The sequence below is a fragment of the Carassius gibelio genome, chromosome B12 (assembly GCF_023724105.1).
Source record: "Carassius gibelio isolate Cgi1373 ecotype wild population from Czech Republic chromosome B12, carGib1.2-hapl.c, whole genome shotgun sequence".
Classification (NCBI taxonomy): domain Eukaryota; kingdom Metazoa; phylum Chordata; class Actinopteri; order Cypriniformes; family Cyprinidae; genus Carassius; species Carassius gibelio.
The window spans coordinates 11,436,537-11,455,645 of record NC_068407.1 but is presented as its reverse complement, the minus strand read 5'-3'; the positions used below and the strand labels follow the sequence as shown (position 1 = coordinate 11,455,645).

The 19,109-nt window shown below is 38.2% G+C and overlaps 2 protein-coding genes across 3 annotated transcripts in view; both read left to right on the top strand.

Annotated features, from left to right (window-relative positions):
• The window catches only part of waca (WW domain containing adaptor with coiled-coil a), a 30,063-nt gene extending 24,862 nt beyond the window's left edge, over positions 1–5,201 (top strand). For both annotated transcript variants that reach the window (XM_052571636.1, XM_052571635.1), the window contains 5 exons: positions 693–841; positions 920–1,020; positions 1,324–1,573; positions 3,752–3,879; positions 3,981–5,201. In XM_052571636.1, the coding sequence (XP_052427596.1) occupies positions 693–841; positions 920–1,020; positions 1,324–1,573; positions 3,752–3,879; positions 3,981–4,050 (698 nt within the window). In that variant the 3' untranslated portion in view covers positions 4,051–5,201. The remainder of the gene's footprint in view (positions 1–692; positions 842–919; positions 1,021–1,323; positions 1,574–3,751; positions 3,880–3,980) is intronic.
• A 3,652-nt stretch (positions 5,202–8,853) lies between these two features.
• Positions 8,854–15,309, top strand: bambia (BMP and activin membrane-bound inhibitor (Xenopus laevis) homolog a). The gene is made up of 4 exons (XM_052571638.1): positions 8,854–9,290; positions 11,029–11,310; positions 12,189–13,352; positions 14,969–15,309. Exons 1-3 carry the CDS (start codon positions 9,215–9,217, stop codon positions 12,614–12,616), a joined length of 786 nt encoding a protein of 261 aa, XP_052427598.1. The 5' UTR covers positions 8,854–9,214; the 3' UTR covers positions 12,617–13,352; positions 14,969–15,309.
• The last annotated feature ends 3,800 nt before the right edge of the window (positions 15,310–19,109 follow it).

Here is a 19,109-nt window from a genome sequence, read left to right as displayed (position 1 = left end):
GTACTTGTAATTTTTTTTTTATTTTGAAATAGCATTAAAAAAAACTAAATATCAAAAATGTATTTAACAGTTGCAGTAAACTGTTTACTACCACTAACATTTTTTACAATGGTATAGCCTAATTTAATTGCACAGTATGTTACACACAGCACTAGGAAGTTGTAAACATTTTTTTGCAATATTCATGTGATTTACATGAATACTTAAGGAGATGGGCATTTTGATATTTTGTGTGCAGGATTTAAGAAATTATCTGTTCATTATGGAGGACAGCAGTGCATGATGTAGGGCATGTGTCCTCAATAACCCTGCAGTAGGCAGTGTGCATGTGAATGAGCAATGTGTAGGGTATAAAATTTATGCTGCATGTTTTTTGTGTTGTTGTTGCCAGCTCCTGCAATTTTGCTAATTTTCAGTGTATTCCCATTAATTCCTGTTAATTCCCATGTAAAGTTTGAGTTCTAGAAATAACTGACTTGTTAGCTGGTGAAAATTCAAGCGTTTTGGTCACCAATGTATTTAGGAGAATATTTCGATCAGCTTCATTTCAGTGTTTTGAATAGTTAACGTTGACAACACAAACTTAAGATTGAAATCAGAATTTGTTAACCAACTACATGCCTGTTGTGATTCGACCCTACTATCCCGTCACCTCATCTGTGTCTTCTCTCTCTTTATGGTCTGTGGAGTAGCCCAGCAGTCCAGCCAGTCTCCCATGTCTCTGACGTCAGATGCTTCCTCTCCTCGGTCGTATGTGTCTCCTAGAATCAGCACACCGCAGACCAACACAGCCTCGCTCAAACCACCCCTCAGCACCACACCAGTCTCCTCACAGACCAAGGTATACTGCTGTCAAATGAGATGACAGGTGTCACAAATGAAAGTATGGCTTTGTAACCCATTTCCCTATCTTTCTCAGATAAAGTCCAGTTCTCTCCCTCCACCATCGTCCCAGCAGTCCCTCCCCACAGACAAACATCACGACAACGGCAACTCTCCACGGACGCTGCAGAGACAGAGGTAACTTAAGACATTTGGAAATTACTAAATGGATTCATCAAAACTTTATAAATAAAAGCAAATTGTGCAAAATAAGTTGAATGTAGACTTATGGGTACGGAGCTGCTCAATGTATGCCCCAGCAGCCATATTTGTTGCTCAAAGTGGCTTGTTTTGTGTGGTTTGACTGCCATCTTCTGGCTGTTAGTGATATTGCTGATTTTGATGTTCTAGGATCACATAAAATGAATGGATTTGCACATAAAAAGTAGCTGTTTCTTAAATCAGAAAATCATTGACCCATTCACTGTTTGTGATTTGCAGCAGTCAGAGAAGTCCGTCTCCAGGTCCAAACCACATGGGCAGCAACAGCAGCAGTAATAATGGTGGTGGTGGTGGTGGTGGTGGTCAAGGACCAGGTGTAGTCAGTGGATCAATGCCCCCGGGCTCAGTACCTGCTGGCACAGCTCCAGGAAGAGCAACGTGTTCCTTTACACCCACGCTGGCCGCACACTTCAATGAGAACCTCATCAAACATGTGCAAGGGTGGCCCGCAGAGCACGTGGAGAAACAGGTATAGAAACATAAATGTTTTTTCTGAATAATTCTTACTTCTATTCAGCAAGGATGGAAAAAGTTGATCTGAAGTGACAGAGACTTTTAAAATGATTTCTATTTCAAATAAATGAATTACATTTGAATTTAAAAGGTATCATTTCAGTTAAGGGGGAAAGCTTTTGACTTCTCTCCTGAGGCCACAAGGGGGTGCATCACGCAAATTATTATGCACGTTTCTTCAAAGTGTAATAAAATAACACTACTGTCTTTGATAAAAAAAAAAAAAAAGTAAATAATGCTTAATGTTTATAAACCTTAAAAATATAATTAATAACATTGCTTAATTAGAAGAAAAAACAGCACCATGCGTTGTATGTATAGTGTAATACAAAGGACTAGGGATGCAAACAAACGATTATCGGTTAATTGTCGATAAGAGATTGATCGTTTAAGTCTGTTGGTGGTCGGTTAACCGATGTAATATTGGGCTGCATGCGGCTCATGCGCCGAACTCGTGCAAGCGGCTGTGAGTGGTGGTGACAGTATATAAATGCATCATCATTAATTCACTGTGTACTAATTAAGCTTTTAATGTGATTTAAACTTTAAAACTACATTAAAATAGAAACAACACGAAAGTTCTTCAACATGAAAAACAATAGAAATGTAGAAACGAAGTCATTTCATCAGATAACTGCGCTCTGCAGGGCTGCGGGACACATGACAGATAGATAGACTATTCATTCCTTCCACTTGTTAAAGGGTTAGTTCACCCAATAATCAAAATGATGTAATTAATATCTCGCACTCATGTCGTCCCAAACCCATAAAACCTCCGTTTATCTTCGGAACACAGTTATTTTATATTTAGTCCGAGAGCTCTCAGTCCCTCCATTGAAACTGTGTGTACGGTATAATGTCCATGTCCAGAAAGGTAAGAAAAACATCATCAAAGTAGTCCATGTGACATCAGAGGAAAATACATTTTGGTCCAAAAATAGCAAAAACTATGACTTTATTCAGCATTGTCTTCTCTTCCGTGTCTGTTGTGAGAGAGTTCAAAACAAAGCCCTTTGTGATATCCGGTTCGCGAACGAATCATTCCATGTAACCGGATCTTCTTGAACCAGTTCACGAAACGAACTGAATCATTTGAAATGGTTCACGTCTACAATACGCATTAATCAGCAAATGACTTGAGCTGTTAACTTTTTTTAATGTGGCTGACACTCTTTCTGAGTTCAAACAATCCAATATCCCGGAGTAATTCATTTACTCAGACAGTACACTGACTGAACTGCTGTGAAGAGAGAACTGAAGATGAACGCCGAGCCGAGCTAGATAACGAACGAAAGATTGACTCGTTCTCGAGTCAAAAAAATCTCAAATATCTTACACTGTGTTCCAAAGATAAATGGAGATCTCATGGGTTTGGAACCACATGAGTGTGAGTTATTAATTACACAATTTTGATTATTGGGTAAACTAACCCTTTTATTCGTTCCTACTTAATTTTGTTCCCTAAATAACCCATGATTTAACTGAAATAAAGGAACAAATTAATAATTAGAATGAATTCATAATTCGTGAAATCTTTAATTTCTCTTCCCATGTGTACCACATACAGTAAGAGATGCGATTTAAAAGTGAAAGATAAAAAATAAACCTGCCACATTAATGAGGTCTATATCTTGAACGGCATCCAGAGTCATGCTCACGATCTAACGTTTTCCTAACCCTGCGAAAAAGTTGTTTACTTTTTTTTTTTTATATATATGTCTCCACTGTTTCGAACGTGCTGGAGCCTGGAGCACATATATTCTAGCGATTCAAACTTGCATCCCTTACATTAAACTCTTTTCCTCGCTTCCTTGCTTTTTTGCTTTTAAATAGCTTATAAATGCCTGCGCATTATACTTTCACTTTTGAACAGTGTTGGGAGTAATGCATTACAGTAACATTACTTTTCGCTTTAACTCAGTAATGTAAGGCATTACTAATCAATTTTCAGTAATGTTTGTATCTGTAAATGTTAAAAAAGCAATGGAAATATTAGCATTTTGCTGTCAGAAGTGCATGAGCTTTTGCTTTAGCAATTCTCAGCTAATCTTCACAGACTTCAAGAACGAGCGCCACTGCGTTTCAGATGTTTTCGTTGCATTGCTAACAATTCACATACGGCTCTCCCTTCCAGGCCTCACGGTTACGTGAAGAGGCTCACACCATGGGCAGCATCTACATGTCAGAGAACTGCACAGAGCTGAAGAACCTGCGCTCACTGGTGCGAGTGTGTGAGATCCAGGCCACATTGCGCGAGCAGAGGTAAACACATTTCACTTTCTCACATACCAGAGCATACCGGACTCCCATGTACTAACATATACAATGTACTAACTTGACTATCCCTTTGTTTTTCGTGACAGGATACTGTTTTTGAGACAACAAATTAAAGAACTTGAAAAGTTGAAGAATCAAAATTCCTTCATGGTTTGAGGAACTCTGGGTTTGCGATGTGGTCTTAAAACAGGAGGAGAGAGGGGAAGGTGATTGAGCGGGCAAAACCCATTACGTGTGCGCGGAACCCTGGAGAACCCAAGTTCTGTTGCGTTCTGCTCTGGGCCCAGTCTTACATTAAACGAGCTGCAGCGAGGTCTTGCTTTGGACCGAGGGTGGGCGGAGGGACGGGAGAGCTTTTCGGAGGACTTGCCCTTTCCCCATCCCTGTACATGTAGATTATTTGTAGATGTTATTTCCATGTTGTGAATATATTTTGTAGATGAAGCCATGCCTATCAAAGCTTTTGACATCCAAACGTTAAACTAATCCGCACCAAGGCAGACTGGGATCTCAAGCGCCCTAGTGGCCACCATATGTAGAACTCTTGACTGCAGATTTTTATATGACGTGATTAAAAAAAACAACAACGAAAACAAATGCTCTTCAGATATACGATCGGTGAACCATTGCCTTGAGCATGTACCAGACTTGCATGGAAAAGGTGGACAAAGTCGACCGGGACATTTAACAAGGACGATGACGCACAACTCTTTTTCTGCTCACAACTGTGCACACGTATCCACCGGTTCATTTTTCTCTCGCTACATATGAAAAATTGTAGTAATGCTACATGGTTTATTGGTTAGTTTAACTTTTTCTTTCTCTGGTTGCACTATAGTGGTTTCATTCCCTCACCCCATGCCTTTTGAGGGGGTTTACATCATGTTTGTCCACAATGGTTCAGTGGTCTGCCCCTAATGGCCCAGCGGTATGCCCATGGTCATCACCAGTGCCTGCTAACGTGATGGAGTGAATGCGAGTGAGAACGAAAGGAGAGGAAGAGAATCATTCCTGCAGCTCAACCCACGTCGTTCCCCTCCCTCGCCTCCTTCAGCAGGAGATGAAGACTGGCTGTCACCCAGAATCCCCTTTTTCTTTTCTCTTAATCTTTCCATTTTTTTTTCTTTTTATTAATTTTCTGTACACTTTGTTTAAAAAAAGGAAACTGTACTTTAAAGAAAAATGAAAAAAATCAACAAGTTGCTGTGGCAACTTGTGTTAAAAACCAGAGTTCATTCCTATGTACAGTTGCTAAGTAATAATGAAGTTAAAGTTTTATTAAAGTTGCAGTGATTACTAGTCTATCAGATATGTTGTATTCATAAATTATTACTACACATTTTCCTTTGCACCCTGATTGGATGGAATGGGGGGGGAAAGGTGCCACTGGAAACCGAGGGTCAGCCAAGGACTGGACATCACCAACCCTGTTACACCAGGGTGAGGGCAGGGTCACCTGGGGTCAGAAGGTCAAATGTGAAATGTATGTATTGTAATAAACATGCTAAACTAAAAAAAAAAAGTGTTGGGGTTAGTGTTGTCTATGTCTTGATTTATTCCGTGTTGAGTTTACTACAAAACATTTAAATTAGGCAAGAAATAATTAAGGCATAAAACCTAGATTGTACACTGGAGGAATTTTTTTATGTTCATGTTCTTTACCCCTATTTTAGCATTTAGATTTGCTGTCATCTATAACTTATTAAAATGTAATCTTTTTAAAGAATTTACGTAATAGCACTTTAAAAAAAAGGGACATTTATTGTTCTTATAGTGACAACTGAAACTATTAAACATGGTTTAATTGGAATAAAATATATGAAAGGCTTGCAAAAATTGGCTATGCTGCTAGACAAAAACTTGAATATTAAAATGACTAAAACGGAGATTTAAATGAATCGTGGCTAAATCGAAATAGTAAGAAAACAAGTAAATATAACAAGCCGGTAACATAATTGTATAAAAATAATACAGAAATATCACATACTCTTATGTTGTGATGCCTCACTTCGCTTGTGCGGTCTTTTTGTTTTCTTTGGTTTCCCGTTTTTAAACTTTACTTCAGATCTGGACAGAAGTTGTCTGGCGTTTGTCCAGATATTTATCATCTGAAGGTCTACTCGTGGATTGAAAAAAATCTGATTATACTACAATAGAATACAAAAACACTGTAAATTTACAACAACAAAGTCCTACTGCTTTTTGTGAAGTGGACTGGTCAAAGAGAAGCGATGAGTTGGAACAGATATGGCCTATGAATGCTTCTCACTAATCGCATATCACCCGTATTAACATCCTGACCATCGTTTAAGATCAGTTCCATATAGTGCCTCAGATTGAGGTTTTGAGATGTGAAGAGCAGGTTATGCTAGCAGCATGCAGAGTAACTCAACATTGAATGTTTTATGACTTAAGAAACATTTATAACTCCTCAAAGAATGAAAAGGTGAAAGTCTAAAAATACGCTGACGATTGCTTGTTATTCTAGTGGCATTCAGGAACAGCAGAATAGCATGTGCTCATAAACTTAACTGTAAATGGAGAAAAACAAAAGCAGTTGGCATTTGTTTACATTTAATTTCACCGGTGTAGTGTAGTAGAGTTATTTCAAATTGTATAGTTTAAGCCCGGGATACTCGAATCTGGCTCGCGAGATCCACTTTCCTGAAGAGTTTAGTTCTAACCCTAATTAAACACACCTGAGCATGCAAATCAATGCCTCCAGGATCATTGGAAATCACAGGTAGGGAGAGTTTGATCAAGGTTGGAGCTAAACTTCAGGAAAGTGGATCACAGCCAGATTTGAGTATCCCTTGTTTAAGGGCTTGGGACATTCTATCAGATTTGATCAGATGACTCAAATTAACATAAAGTAGCCCCTGTAATCAGGTATAAACGTGTGTAAATCATGTGCTAGCAAATGTCAGTACTGTTTATCCACATTCTCTAATGTTTTGGTAAGTGATTGAACGTTGACATAAAAATTGAACATATTCACAATTGGACACAAGAGGGCAGCACCTGATCGTTCAAACATAAAGACTTAGCAAAATGTCTTTGCAGTTTGAAATGTTAATTAACAGATATTTTATTTGACAACAAGTTTGCTTAAAAGTGTTTTTATTTTATTTTATTTTTTTAAGTTGGTGGCCGACTTAACTACCTGTCTTTACTTACTCTACGAAAAACGTCCCATTTGCTAAATAATTGTAATGTGCCTGAGAACATTTAATGATAGGCTTATTATGAAAGTCATGATTACTCCACATCATCTTGTGAATCCTCATAATTAGAAGAAAAACAGTTCTTTGGAGTTAATTACTGCTGAATAATCATTATTCATAGCGAAATTACTAAACTTTAAAGGTAATATTCTGAATTATCTATAGGTGGGTCAAATGAAGAATGATAGAAAATAAAGTTTTTTTTTCTTCACACAGCTCATCGGAGCATCACAAGTAGGCTATCGATAGAGATGTTTCGGGCAGTTTCTCAGATGAGTCTGTGGAGGTGTGAACCTCGCCATTTGAAGGGAGGACTGGTTTTGAGCTGGCGCCTCTGTGAAATTACCAACAATTAGGATAATTGCTGTCAATCCGGTAATTTCTGTAGGTCTCTGAATGCGTCCCCTGAAGCGGAATGGCTTGTCTTTAGCCTTTGACACTGAATCGATGACCGTCTATCAGATGTGAGCGTCTCCCAGTCTGTCTCTCATCATCAAACACTTCCCTATCTCCTGTCCATCACTACATTTAGCTATAAATCTATAAATCTATCTATCTATATATCTATCTATATGCTCTGTGTGTGTGCGTGCGTGCAAAATCTGTTTTGATTTAGTTAACCAGCCTATTGCCTCAATAAATTATTAATGAAATAAGTGAAAGCATATTACATCTAATTTTCCAACAAAGGGATCTGGCGATTTTATTATTAATCAAGTCAATTAACTCTAACATTTTCACTTTTCAAAGAAATAAATAAAGAGAGAGAGAGAGAGAGAGATACAGAAAATATAAACGCAACAAAATAGTTAAACGTTATGTTGGTAAATAAACCGTGTTAGCCTGTAACCTCATAGATTTCCAGGCAGATTTTTCAAATCAAAGACATTTCTTTTCAGCAACAAATATTTTTTATAAATTTGTTATTAATTTTGTTTTATTTAAAAAATAATTCAAATAAAAGTCGCCGTAGCCTACTGTTTGATGGGTGGGTCTAAATGTTAGCTTAAATAGCCTGCTGCATCAATAGACTTGGTTGTATTTGTAGAACATTTATTTATTTATGGTTCAAGCCAAAATGCCTTCAATTGTGGAGCACATGCCCTGACCAAAGTGCTCCACACATTAGGGCGGGTAGGGCAGTTGAGATATCGATCGTTGTGCTCTGTGTATTTTGCATGGGATTGTCTGAGGGGTAATTGAGTGTCACTGTCTGTCTGTGTCGTCTCGCTGGCGCCATGTGCCTCTTTGGATTGCTAATTTCTCTAACCTACCCGCCTACATCCACTCTGTAGAGCAGGCCTGCAGTATCCACCTCCAGCAGCCTGAGAAACACGGTCATATGGCTGACAAAGCACTGAAACATAGTTGAACGCGTTTCTCAAAAAAATAAAAAAAATAATAATATTAATTCTATCCTTAGGGACAAACATTGAGATCTTAATGGTTTTGATAGGGGTCTTTTAATCTCGAAGATACAATATATTATGTTTCTGTTTCGTAATCAGCCACACCAGCTCCCATTTTAATAACCATTATGTTATTATTACTTTTTTTCTTGCTACATGCCTCATCATGCGATTCTGTCTCAGCATCTGTAGGCGGAAAGACACATTGTATGACCGCTGTGTGAACCAATACCAATGCCAATAGGACGGTGTATGCAAATGAACCAACAAAGCAGACCAATGAAGGTCCATGTGGGCGTGGCTACACTGCTCCCAAAACTGATCCAGTGAAATCACCGCGGCCAGTGAGCCGGTGCTCCGTGGTCTAGCATAGTTGTCCAAATCTCACTTATTTTATTTTTCTTTGTATTATTTCACGTTTTGTGTGTATATATTCGTGTTTCTTACGCACGACGGATTGGTTTGGTTACTCACAAGGAATGCTTATGTAGCTAGTTCGGATCTCAGCAGTTCGGCGTTGGTCTGATGGAACAAGACACAGCCTTTATGTTCCCGTTTGTTTTTGGATACAGCGCAGTTCACGGATCCCGGGGAATGCAGTAATCGATGTAGGACATATGTAACAAGTCCTCAAACCAGTCGGAGGGTCTTGCCACAGGGTATCGAGACGAGGAAAAGCAGTTGTAAATGGATCGCCATTCCAGCCTTGTTTCTCTCTGGTTTCAGCTGGAACTTTGTGCGATGGCTGTTCTTCTCACGAAAGGTAAGACTGAGGTTATGCAGTCGTTTCTAAAAGCGAAGAGCATGTTAAACTGCAGCGCTCGAACACAAAAAGTCCTCATAAGCAACTAGCTATATACATTTCCCAACTATGGTCTCAACGCCTGGGTACAATTTTAAGTAATGTTCCAAGTAAACTAGTTAACATGTAAACAATTTATTATAAAATGTTAATTTCATTATTACAACTGTGAACTAACGACCTTTAAAACTTAAACTGCATTTGGCTTCAGTAGTCCTTTTTTATAGTGTTCATAAATCGTTAGAAAAACTCAACAAGAACAATTCGATCTAAATCATGCTCCAGTTTAACATATATGTTCCAGAAAACATCTTAATCCGTTTTGGCTGTTCTAAGGTCGTATTTATAATGCTTTATAAACCAGCTATTACGCATCAAAACATGGCTATATAATTTTCTGGGCGTTTTTTAAACTTTGATTTGCAACACCCGCCAAGAACAGAGTGCTATGTTTCGTTATCACTGCATTATTAAATAAAGCACCACCATCAGAGATAAAAACAAATAATAAACCCATTTAGCCTAACTGATAAGAAGACCTCAAGCGATTTCTTACACTAATGAGATGGCATGTAACTCCAGCTTTGGACAGTGTACACAAGCAGCTTACAACAACACAAAGGCCGTGTTTATTTGTGTTCGTGTCGTGGTGTGTGTTTAGTGCTGTGTTTCACATCCACGCGCAGTGGTAGTTTTGGCGGTAGGTAATAGCCTACAATATACCTGCATTAGACAAACGCGAAATGTTTAAACTATCAATACTTTGTGTCGTTTTTCACGCGTTTAATCTGTATGACTTTCTTTGGCGCAGACAATTAGAGTGACAGTTTCACTCGCCATTCTCCTTCATTGTATTAATAAAAGATACAGTAAATACGAAGCGCGACTGATGCTGTGGGTCCTCAACATCTCTTTCAGATAAAAGAACGTCATGCAGTTCGAAAACAACACGAGTGCGAGTTAATTATAGATTTTTCATTTTGGGGAGAACTGTCCCTTTAAAAGTTACCCTCCGACTTAATGCCAGGTTTGACCACAAGTGAGTTTGCGTGCTAACTGAAGAAGGAGTCCTGCTCTCACCCCCCTTTACAAGTTTCCATTTGGGTTGAAAGAAATTGACTTTGGCAAACAAACCACTAATTATAAGCTACACGGTTCCTGTTTTATAAGACAGACTAAAAGGATCCCTGCTTGAAAAGCCATGACAGAGTTACAGTGTTGAACAGAAATGGCCACACATTAGTGTTCTGACACAAACACTAGTCAACAGCGCACTTATTCCTCTCTTTCCCCCTTCCTCTAACATAACATTTAAGTAGTTTAGTTTCCTCTTTGGTGAAGTGAAGAATTCTATCCTGGTAATAAAAAGTTAATAACTAAGTAGCAGGATTTGAAATCTTAGTAATGTAAAAAAAAAAAAAAATTAAAACACAGCACAGGTTATTTCTCTAATAAAATTCTTAATTTCTGTTGGAATGGATGTGATGGGAATTTCAGCGTTCCCACGCAACACCGGCCAGATTTTCAGTTGCAGTTGTTGGTGCTGGTCTAAAATGTTAACAGAATTAGTGTCAAGGATCCTTGGAAAGTTTACAGTTTCCTGGAAGCACATCAGGACAGTTGTTTTATGATCTGATATATCCAAGATGGAGCGTTAATGTCATCGATATCAATTAATTACATCTTTTCTGTTTGGCAGGAGAGATCAGGTGCTACTGTGACGCACCGCACTGTGTTGCCACTGGATACATGTGTAAATCAGAGCTCAATGCTTGCTTCACCAAGGTCCTGGACCCACTAAACACAAACTCACCTCTAACACATGGCTGTGTAGATTCACTATTAAACGCCGCAGACGTGTGCTCCAGCAAACACGTGGATGTTTCCAGTGGAAGCTCCTCTCCTGTAGAGTGCTGCCATGATGATATGTGTAACTACAGAGGTTTGCATGACCTCACGCACCCTCGAGGTGATTCGACAGGTAAGATACACAAATCTGACTTAAAGCAAAGGATGTATGAGTAGAGTGTAATGCACGCTAGCTGTTAAAGAGATACATCACAAAAAATGAAAACATTTTACTTGTCATTCCAATCTGACTTTATTCTTTTGAACATGAAGATATTTTTTAAATATATATATTTTTGTCCTTTCAATGAAAAGGAGTGGAGTCATTTCACAGTTGAAACCTTCGAAATATATTCTTCTTGTTCTACAGATGACGGTTGGAATGAAATGAGGGTGAATAAATGAGCACAGAATTTTTATTTTGGGGTAAATTGTCCTGTTAACATTTATAAGTTTTCCTGTTTTAGTACAGACTGTGTGGCACTGAATAGAACACAGTGATTCCTTTTATGTGTTGATATTTTTTTTAATCTAATCAAAGTAGGTTACTATCTTTACTGATGTCTGACGTCAGTCCTGTGCAAACATGGACCGTTGTGACACATACTTCAGTATCAGACACATGCACACACATCGACTTTTACTGTTCTCACGGCTCCAATCTGCAGCCTGATATTTAATGGTTTCCAGTGTAGCGCGAGTTTGCGGGTAACTGGCAGTTTACCTTTTAGCACTTGGATTCAGATCACATACTTTTTATTGCACGTGGATCATGAAACGGTCCCACTGTGCTGGAATGTGCTTCTCACAGCGTCCTTTGACAGACGGCTCAAAGCACATAAATATAATCCCGTTTAATGAAAAAGTGCGCTGAGATGCTGAGATATTAAAAAGAGTGGAACGAGTATAAACGTAACATGTTAGCGTTAAACTTCATGCTGTTTTATTCATTCCCTAAGCTCCAAATCTCACTTTGTTCTCACCATGCTCTCTCTCTCTCTCTCTATCTAGACCGATACTACAGCTCCAATCAGAACCTGATCACAAGGGTGCAAGAGTTGGCGTCCGCTAAAGAGGTGTGGTTTCGGGCGGCAGTGATAGCGGTTCCCATCGCGGGTGGCCTTATCCTGGTTCTGCTGATTATGCTGGCATTGCGAATGCTTCGTAGTGAAAACAAGCGTCTCCAGGCCCAGCGCCAGCAGATGCTGTCTCGCCTGCATTACAGTTTTCATGGACACCACCATGCTAAGAAAGGCCACGTGGCCAAGCTGGACTTGGAGTGCATGGTGCCGGTGACGGGACATGAGAACTGCTGTCTGGGCTGCGATAAGCTGCGGCAGACAGAGTTGTGCACGGGAGGAGGAAGCGGAGGCGAACGTCTCCTATCTCTTGTGCACTGGGGGATGTACACAGGACATGGCAAGCTGGAGTTCGTATGACTACTCGGAGCTTCCTTGTTTAGGGGACAGAAGGGGTAACTGTTTAGTTTGCTGTCATAATTTTATTATCGTCCCGCTCGGCGTGTTATTTTATTGTCTCAATGGAGAGCGAAGAAATTTCAAGGACGCAAATCTTTGTGTTTTCTCAAAAGAGCACTTTACTTGAATTAGATTGGCCGGTCATTGGGGGACTGTGGTGAAGAGGAAAGGGGCGTGGCTAAGAATGACAAGCCCCGCCCCTTCCCCACCGAGCCGTGTCCTGTGGATCCTGGAATGACACTGAAGACTGAAGGGTTCGTAAAGACGGTCTTATTTTGCACATTTGTATAAAACGGACTAGATGACTGTGGAACGGTTGGAAAGTTGCATTCGAAGCGGCTTTTTTGAAGAATTTTACACTGACACCAGGGTACAAATAAGATTGGTTGTAGTCAAATTGTATGAATAAAGGAACCAATCTTGACTGTAACAAATCACATGCCTCTGCTTATGATTTCAGTAATCAAACACATTTGTGTAATTGTGTTTTTACCTTTATTTAGCTGTGTGTGTGTGTGTGTGTGTGTGTGTGTGTGTTTAAGTAAGGAAGGTCAGTCAGTAGCAGGGAAACTGACACAGGGGCCTTGTTCTAAAGCAGTGCCCTTCATCTGACTGCGTCATCTCTGAAACCCCTCCAAAAGGGACACATTACATCTCTCTGGCTCTCTGGGCTGCTCTCTTGGGATTAATACTGGAGGTAGAGCGAGTATTTATTAGTAAGTGAGGGAATGTCGGTAAGCTGTGAGATCAGAGTCCTTCGCCTGCACTCACTGAACACAGTAATTCCCTTGTATGCACTCTGGCTTGACTTTACAATCCACAAATCACAGGCAGATTTGAGAACTGTAAAACTTTTTTGACCTACTTTGAAAATATGCTCGCAGCTTTAATGTGTCCTTAAGACCAGCAGCAATTGCTAACATTCCTCTGTTATGGTGTTCATTGCAGCAGACGTGTACAGCATAGGCTCCATGTGACAGCTCCCTCTTATTCAGAGGATTGTTGGTCATATTGATTCCTCGAGATGGATAAGAAATGAATAACGTTCTGAGAATATTTTAACCCTTGTGCTAAAGATGCTTTACCTTATACAGTGCTCTGGGTCTTTTAAAGATAGCTTGCTGATCTCCTTATGATATATTATCATTAAATCAAGTCTCTTTGTCAGCTTATTTTCTTTCAATTAGCTCAGGTTTTGTATAATTTTGGAACTGATTGATCGTAGGCCTCACTGACATGAGCATATGCATTTCAGTTTTGAGTAAAAAAAAAAGCTTTATTTGTGAATGATTTTGCCAACGTTTACTAAACTTCAACTGCCTGCGATCAATCAGTTATAAATTCAGTCAAAAATTATACATTTTCGGGGGGGAATGCCGTTATACCATATGTGAGCAACATCAAAAGGTTTTGTTCTAAAGCAATAATATTAGCATTTTTGGAAAAATAAATCTTCTCTAGGTCAAAATGACCACAAAACACAGCATAAGGGTTACATTTTCTTTAAGTCATAAAATAAATTCGTCAAAAAAGGCAAATATTGCTGTAGGTTTATATATATATAGTGGCCACAGAGAGTATTTAAAAATTAAAACATGCTTGAATGCATTAGATAGCAAAATATGAACTGTATTTGGAAGAAACAAAGTACAAGCACTGTTTTTAAGCAAAGCAATTCACAAAAAGAAGTTTAGGTTAGGAGTACAACAATAGAAATGATGTTCAAAAATTAAGACAAAGATATTGTGACCCTTTCTGGTTGTAAAACATTAGTTCCAAGTGTTTCCGTGTGTCACTTAACACATTAACTATTAATGTGTTAAGTGACACACGGAAACACTTGGAAGTATTTTAGTCAGAAGGCATTGCAATATCGGCTTTGAGAAGTGAACTTAGTTCTAAGGAACTAAATTTGAGGTTACAGTATATGAACAGTTCCAAATGTGTGGGATGAAAATTTATTTGCTGAATCACAGAACTTAAGTTTAATTCAGTAGATTTCCTTGATTTTGACGATCTAGATTTATAATGAAAAGAAAATATCAAATCAAGTCTATTTGTTGTGTGTTTATACAAACGGGTTCACATCATTACTATAATAGAAAGCTATACTGCAGTATTAACAAGTTTAAACAAAAACGAAAAGCTCTATAACAAAGCCATAAAGCCATGATAATACTTTATTATGAACTATATGAACTAAATTAATTTAAGTGTTTCCAGTATTACCCTGTCTCTAACTAAAGCATGCTGTCCTGTCTGCAGCTTTCTCTCACGTCCGTTCTCTCTCTTTCTCTCTCCCATGTGCCTTAGCTGACCTTGTTGTATATCAGGACCCCAGGAAGACGCCATTAGCTGGCGGACCACTTAACAGGCGCTAGCATTAGTGAGCTTAGCCTCCCCCTGGACTATTAGCGCTCGGTTAATGATAACAAAAGCCTGAGAGTTTGGACGAGCTAATGATCTCATTGTGTTCTCAGCTTCACTCTGGCCAATCACCTGCTTCTGAGATGAAATGTGCTTTACTTAAAATAATGTGTGTCCAAATAATTGACTTAAATGTAACTCACTTTTTTTTTTATTTACTTCATTTGTTTGCAGTAATTGCAGTTATCTGGCTGTATTTACATGTTATTAAATGAAGAATCAGTAAATCCAGGTTGTTTTGAATGAGATTCATTAACGCAGCCTTTCAAAAAAAACAACCTAAAAGCAGTATGAGGTGTGTTTGCATCAGTCATTGCCGTGGCAGTAGTCAGTCTGGCCGTTTGTATTGACATGCAAATTTAACAAGGGCACCGGCTGAGCTTCCTTTTACAAGCTTAATTTGTTTTGAATTGACTTCAAACTGCCATTGCTTTCTTCTTATTCAGCAGTGCAGCTTTATTGAGGCCCCCTCCCCATGTCGCCTCTGGACATAGTTCCTTTACATAGATAATATTCGATTTTAAATTGTAATTCATTTTGTGGCCTCAAAGCCATTGTTAGAAACAATCTGATAGTTACTGTAAGTCATTAGCCAATCAAGTTAATAGCTCAATTGATTACATCAAGTACATCCATCTAACACAAGTATTTTCTTTGTCTTTGGAACGGTTTGACTTTTTCAAAAAATAAAACATAAAAAATCCAGCCGAAGATCTTCTCCTTACCTCGCTTGATTATTTATTAGTTCTTCGAGTGAAATAAATCAGGCCACTCCCAACAAACAAACACAACATGTCATCCCACATTGCTTATTTACGCAAGCGGAACTGGGAAGGATCCAGCTGTCATGGAAAGTCAAGTGACAGTCATGTCTGGACACAGAACCTAAATATTTGAACAACTCAAAGAGCCGAGAGACACGCTTTGAAGTTCACAAAACACAAACCGGAACGATGTCCTCATCTACCTCTCAACTCTAAACATTTACACAAATGTTAAGATTAGGTTTACATCTAAAAATAATAATGCAAATGTTTATCTCTATCCATCTATCTATCCATCCAACTATCTATCTATCTGTATGTCTGTTCATCCGTCTGTCTTCTTTTCTGATGATCCCTCTTCTTTGTCTTTACAAAAGCCCTTCTAAAGATGGCAGTGACCCCACTCAGCGTCTTTGGACTAATGAACTCAGGTTCATCTCAGTCAAGCTAAAGGGGGAGATTTTGGCCCGTGGGATCGAGTGTGTGGTGATGTGGAAGCAGGAGCAGATGGGAGCTTATTTTTTTGCCGGTAGTCAGCAACCGTGTGTATTCATTCTTATATGTTTAATTTGAAAACGCTTCAGAAATCCCTAAAGATGAGATTGCACATATGTAACTTTTCTCATATGATCTTCACTCAAGTTATGAGTGTAAATGAAACTTACACCTGGCTGTAAGTTTGTGTGGTTTAACTCTGAGCACAAAGACCTGACCTCACCTGGATTTTAAGTCAGGATGTTTTCTTCAATCAGGTCGTTGTGAAGATTTGTCAATACTGTGTGTCGTGTCTTCATAAATGTAGACACACTGCAAAAAAAATTATTGAAATGGCCTCTAATGAATCTGAGTGGGAGGGAGGAATGAAAACCATCAAAACAAAGGTGAGAATGGAAGAAAGAGTAAAAACAACAACAACAAAAAAAGCTTAGGGTTGCGTGCATTCTCGAGACTAATAATGGATTTCAAAGACAGAATTGGCTCCTGGCCCGAAAAGGCTCTTATCTTTTTTTTTCTTCTTCTCTTCTTTTTAAACTGTGACACACACCCTGATTTGGCAGCCGTAGCCTGAGGCTGCCTGCAGAGATATAATGTGTGTGTATTGTGAGTGCAGAGCCCTGGATTACAGCACTGAAAGAAGAGCAGTCTGTGTCTCTCAGTCTTGTGTCTTTGCTACGCTGCCACTCAAAAGCGCCGACATCGATGCACCCCAGCGCTTCCTTTTGGCCTTTCAATACATTTTTCAAGAGGTCAATAACATGAAAATTGACTAAGCCTATTGACTAGGCTTGTTAACCATTAATATATTTTTGTATTATTGATCATAACCGCAAGGGTGCATTAATATGATTAAACAAGACAGCAAAGACATTCATACAAAACATTTTAGTCCAATTCAATTCTTTTAAACACTCTATTAATCAAAGATCCTGAAAAAATCATCACGTTTTACAATATTTAAAGGGCTAGTTCACGCAAAAATGAAAATTCAGTTATTATTTACCATTAGTTTGTTCCAAACCTGTAAGAGTTTCTTTCTTCTTAAAAATACTTGGAACCACACAATTGCCGGTAGCCATTGACTTTCATAGAATAGGGACAAATGCCACGAAAAAGCATTGGCTGCCAGAAACAGTAAACAACATTATTTAAAATGTACAGTATACATTTATATTTTTCTGCATCTGTGTTGAACAAAATAAAGGGATTTAATCAACATGAGGATGAGTAAATTATGACAAATTTTCAGTTTTAGATGAACGGTCTTCAAGTAGCACAACAGTTTTCTTCAAGACATTTTTCTTGAGAACCAAACCGAATTATATTAAATCATTTGCTGAAAATTCAGCTTTGCCATCACAGGAATAAATTATAGGAACCAATTCTAACAATGACCTAGTTTCTTATTAGCATGCCTATTATTAACATATTGGCTTTTTATTAAGCACATATTCTGCATGACCATATTCTACATCCCTAATCTTAACCAATACCTAAACTTAACAACTACCCTACTAATAAGCAGCAAATTAAGGGTTACTGAAGCAAAAATCATAGTTAATGACCAGAATTGGACCTTAAAATAAAGTGTGACCTAAATGACATACTAAAATATATTAGATTAGAAAACAGATGTGATAATAATTCACAAAATTACAGTTTTTACTTAATTTTTAATTGAATAAATGTTGCCTTGCTGAGCATAAGAGACTTCTTTCAAAACATTACAAAGTCTTACCAACCACAAATGTTCCAATGGTAGTGTATTTGTAGTGTAAGATGTAATGGTTTAGCTAAAAAGGGCTTCAATCAGCAGCTGAGTATGTATTTGCATTTTATTCTGTGCCAGCTCTTGGTTTTGATCGAGATGAAAGCCTGTGTTCCCGTGGACGTGACCTTTCATGTGCGTCTTATCGAAGCACTCTGCCGCAACTGTATATTACAGGTTGTAAAGGCAATTATCTCTTAGTCAGGCTGGTGATAACTGAAGAATGCCACGGGCCACACCTGTAACCACACCTCCCGAGCAATTATTTAAAGGGTGTGGTTACAGAGATCGCCCTATATGACAATGAGTCTGCTGGCAACAGCTCCACTTCTGAGAAACATGTTTGCTGAAGAATTATGTCTTTTGAGAAGGACTTCAAATCACTACGTTTAAATCATTGTATTCAGCTCTGCTTTTGAAAATAAATTGACAGCGTAACACCTTCGCCAGGTGTTTGAGTATAGTCAGACGGATAATTCAGCTTTAAACAGCACATAGAAACCTAATATTAAACATTAAATACACATGACCATTCAAACGTCTGTGGTCAGTATGAAAAAAAAAAAACGTATTCAGCAAGGATGCATTAAAATGATCAAAAGCGACATTAAAACATTTATCAAATTTCAAAAGATTTGAAGATTTAAATAAATACTGTTCTTTTCGACGTTCTAGTCATCAAAGAAAAAAACATATCACTCTTTCCACCTTCGCCAGGTGATGAACAATCAGTTTCATAGAGTCAGAAAAAGGCTATATTTATTTTCTTTAAAATCATGTTTTTTATTATTATTTTAAATGCATTAGAAAGGTGAAATATTGTCTGTATATATATATATATATATATATATATATATATATATATATATATACATATATATATATATATATATATATATATATACACACACACACACACACACACACACACATATATATAAATATAATTCAAAGGTTGTGCATGGAATAAGAATCACTAAGCACTAAATCTCATCTT

Excerpts from the sequence above, each read along its gene's own strand:
- bambia (XM_052571638.1), top strand. The coding sequence starts at position 9,215 with ATGGATCGCCATTCCAGCCTTGTTTCTCTCTGGTTTCAGCTGGAACTT. Across the intron at positions 9,291-11,028 it reads GGCTGTTCTTCTCACGAAAG|GAGAGATCAGGTGCTACTGT; the intron begins GTAAGACTGAGG and ends TCTGTTTGGCAG. Across the intron at positions 11,311-12,188 it reads CCCTCGAGGTGATTCGACAG|ACCGATACTACAGCTCCAAT; the intron begins GTAAGATACACA and ends CTCTCTATCTAG.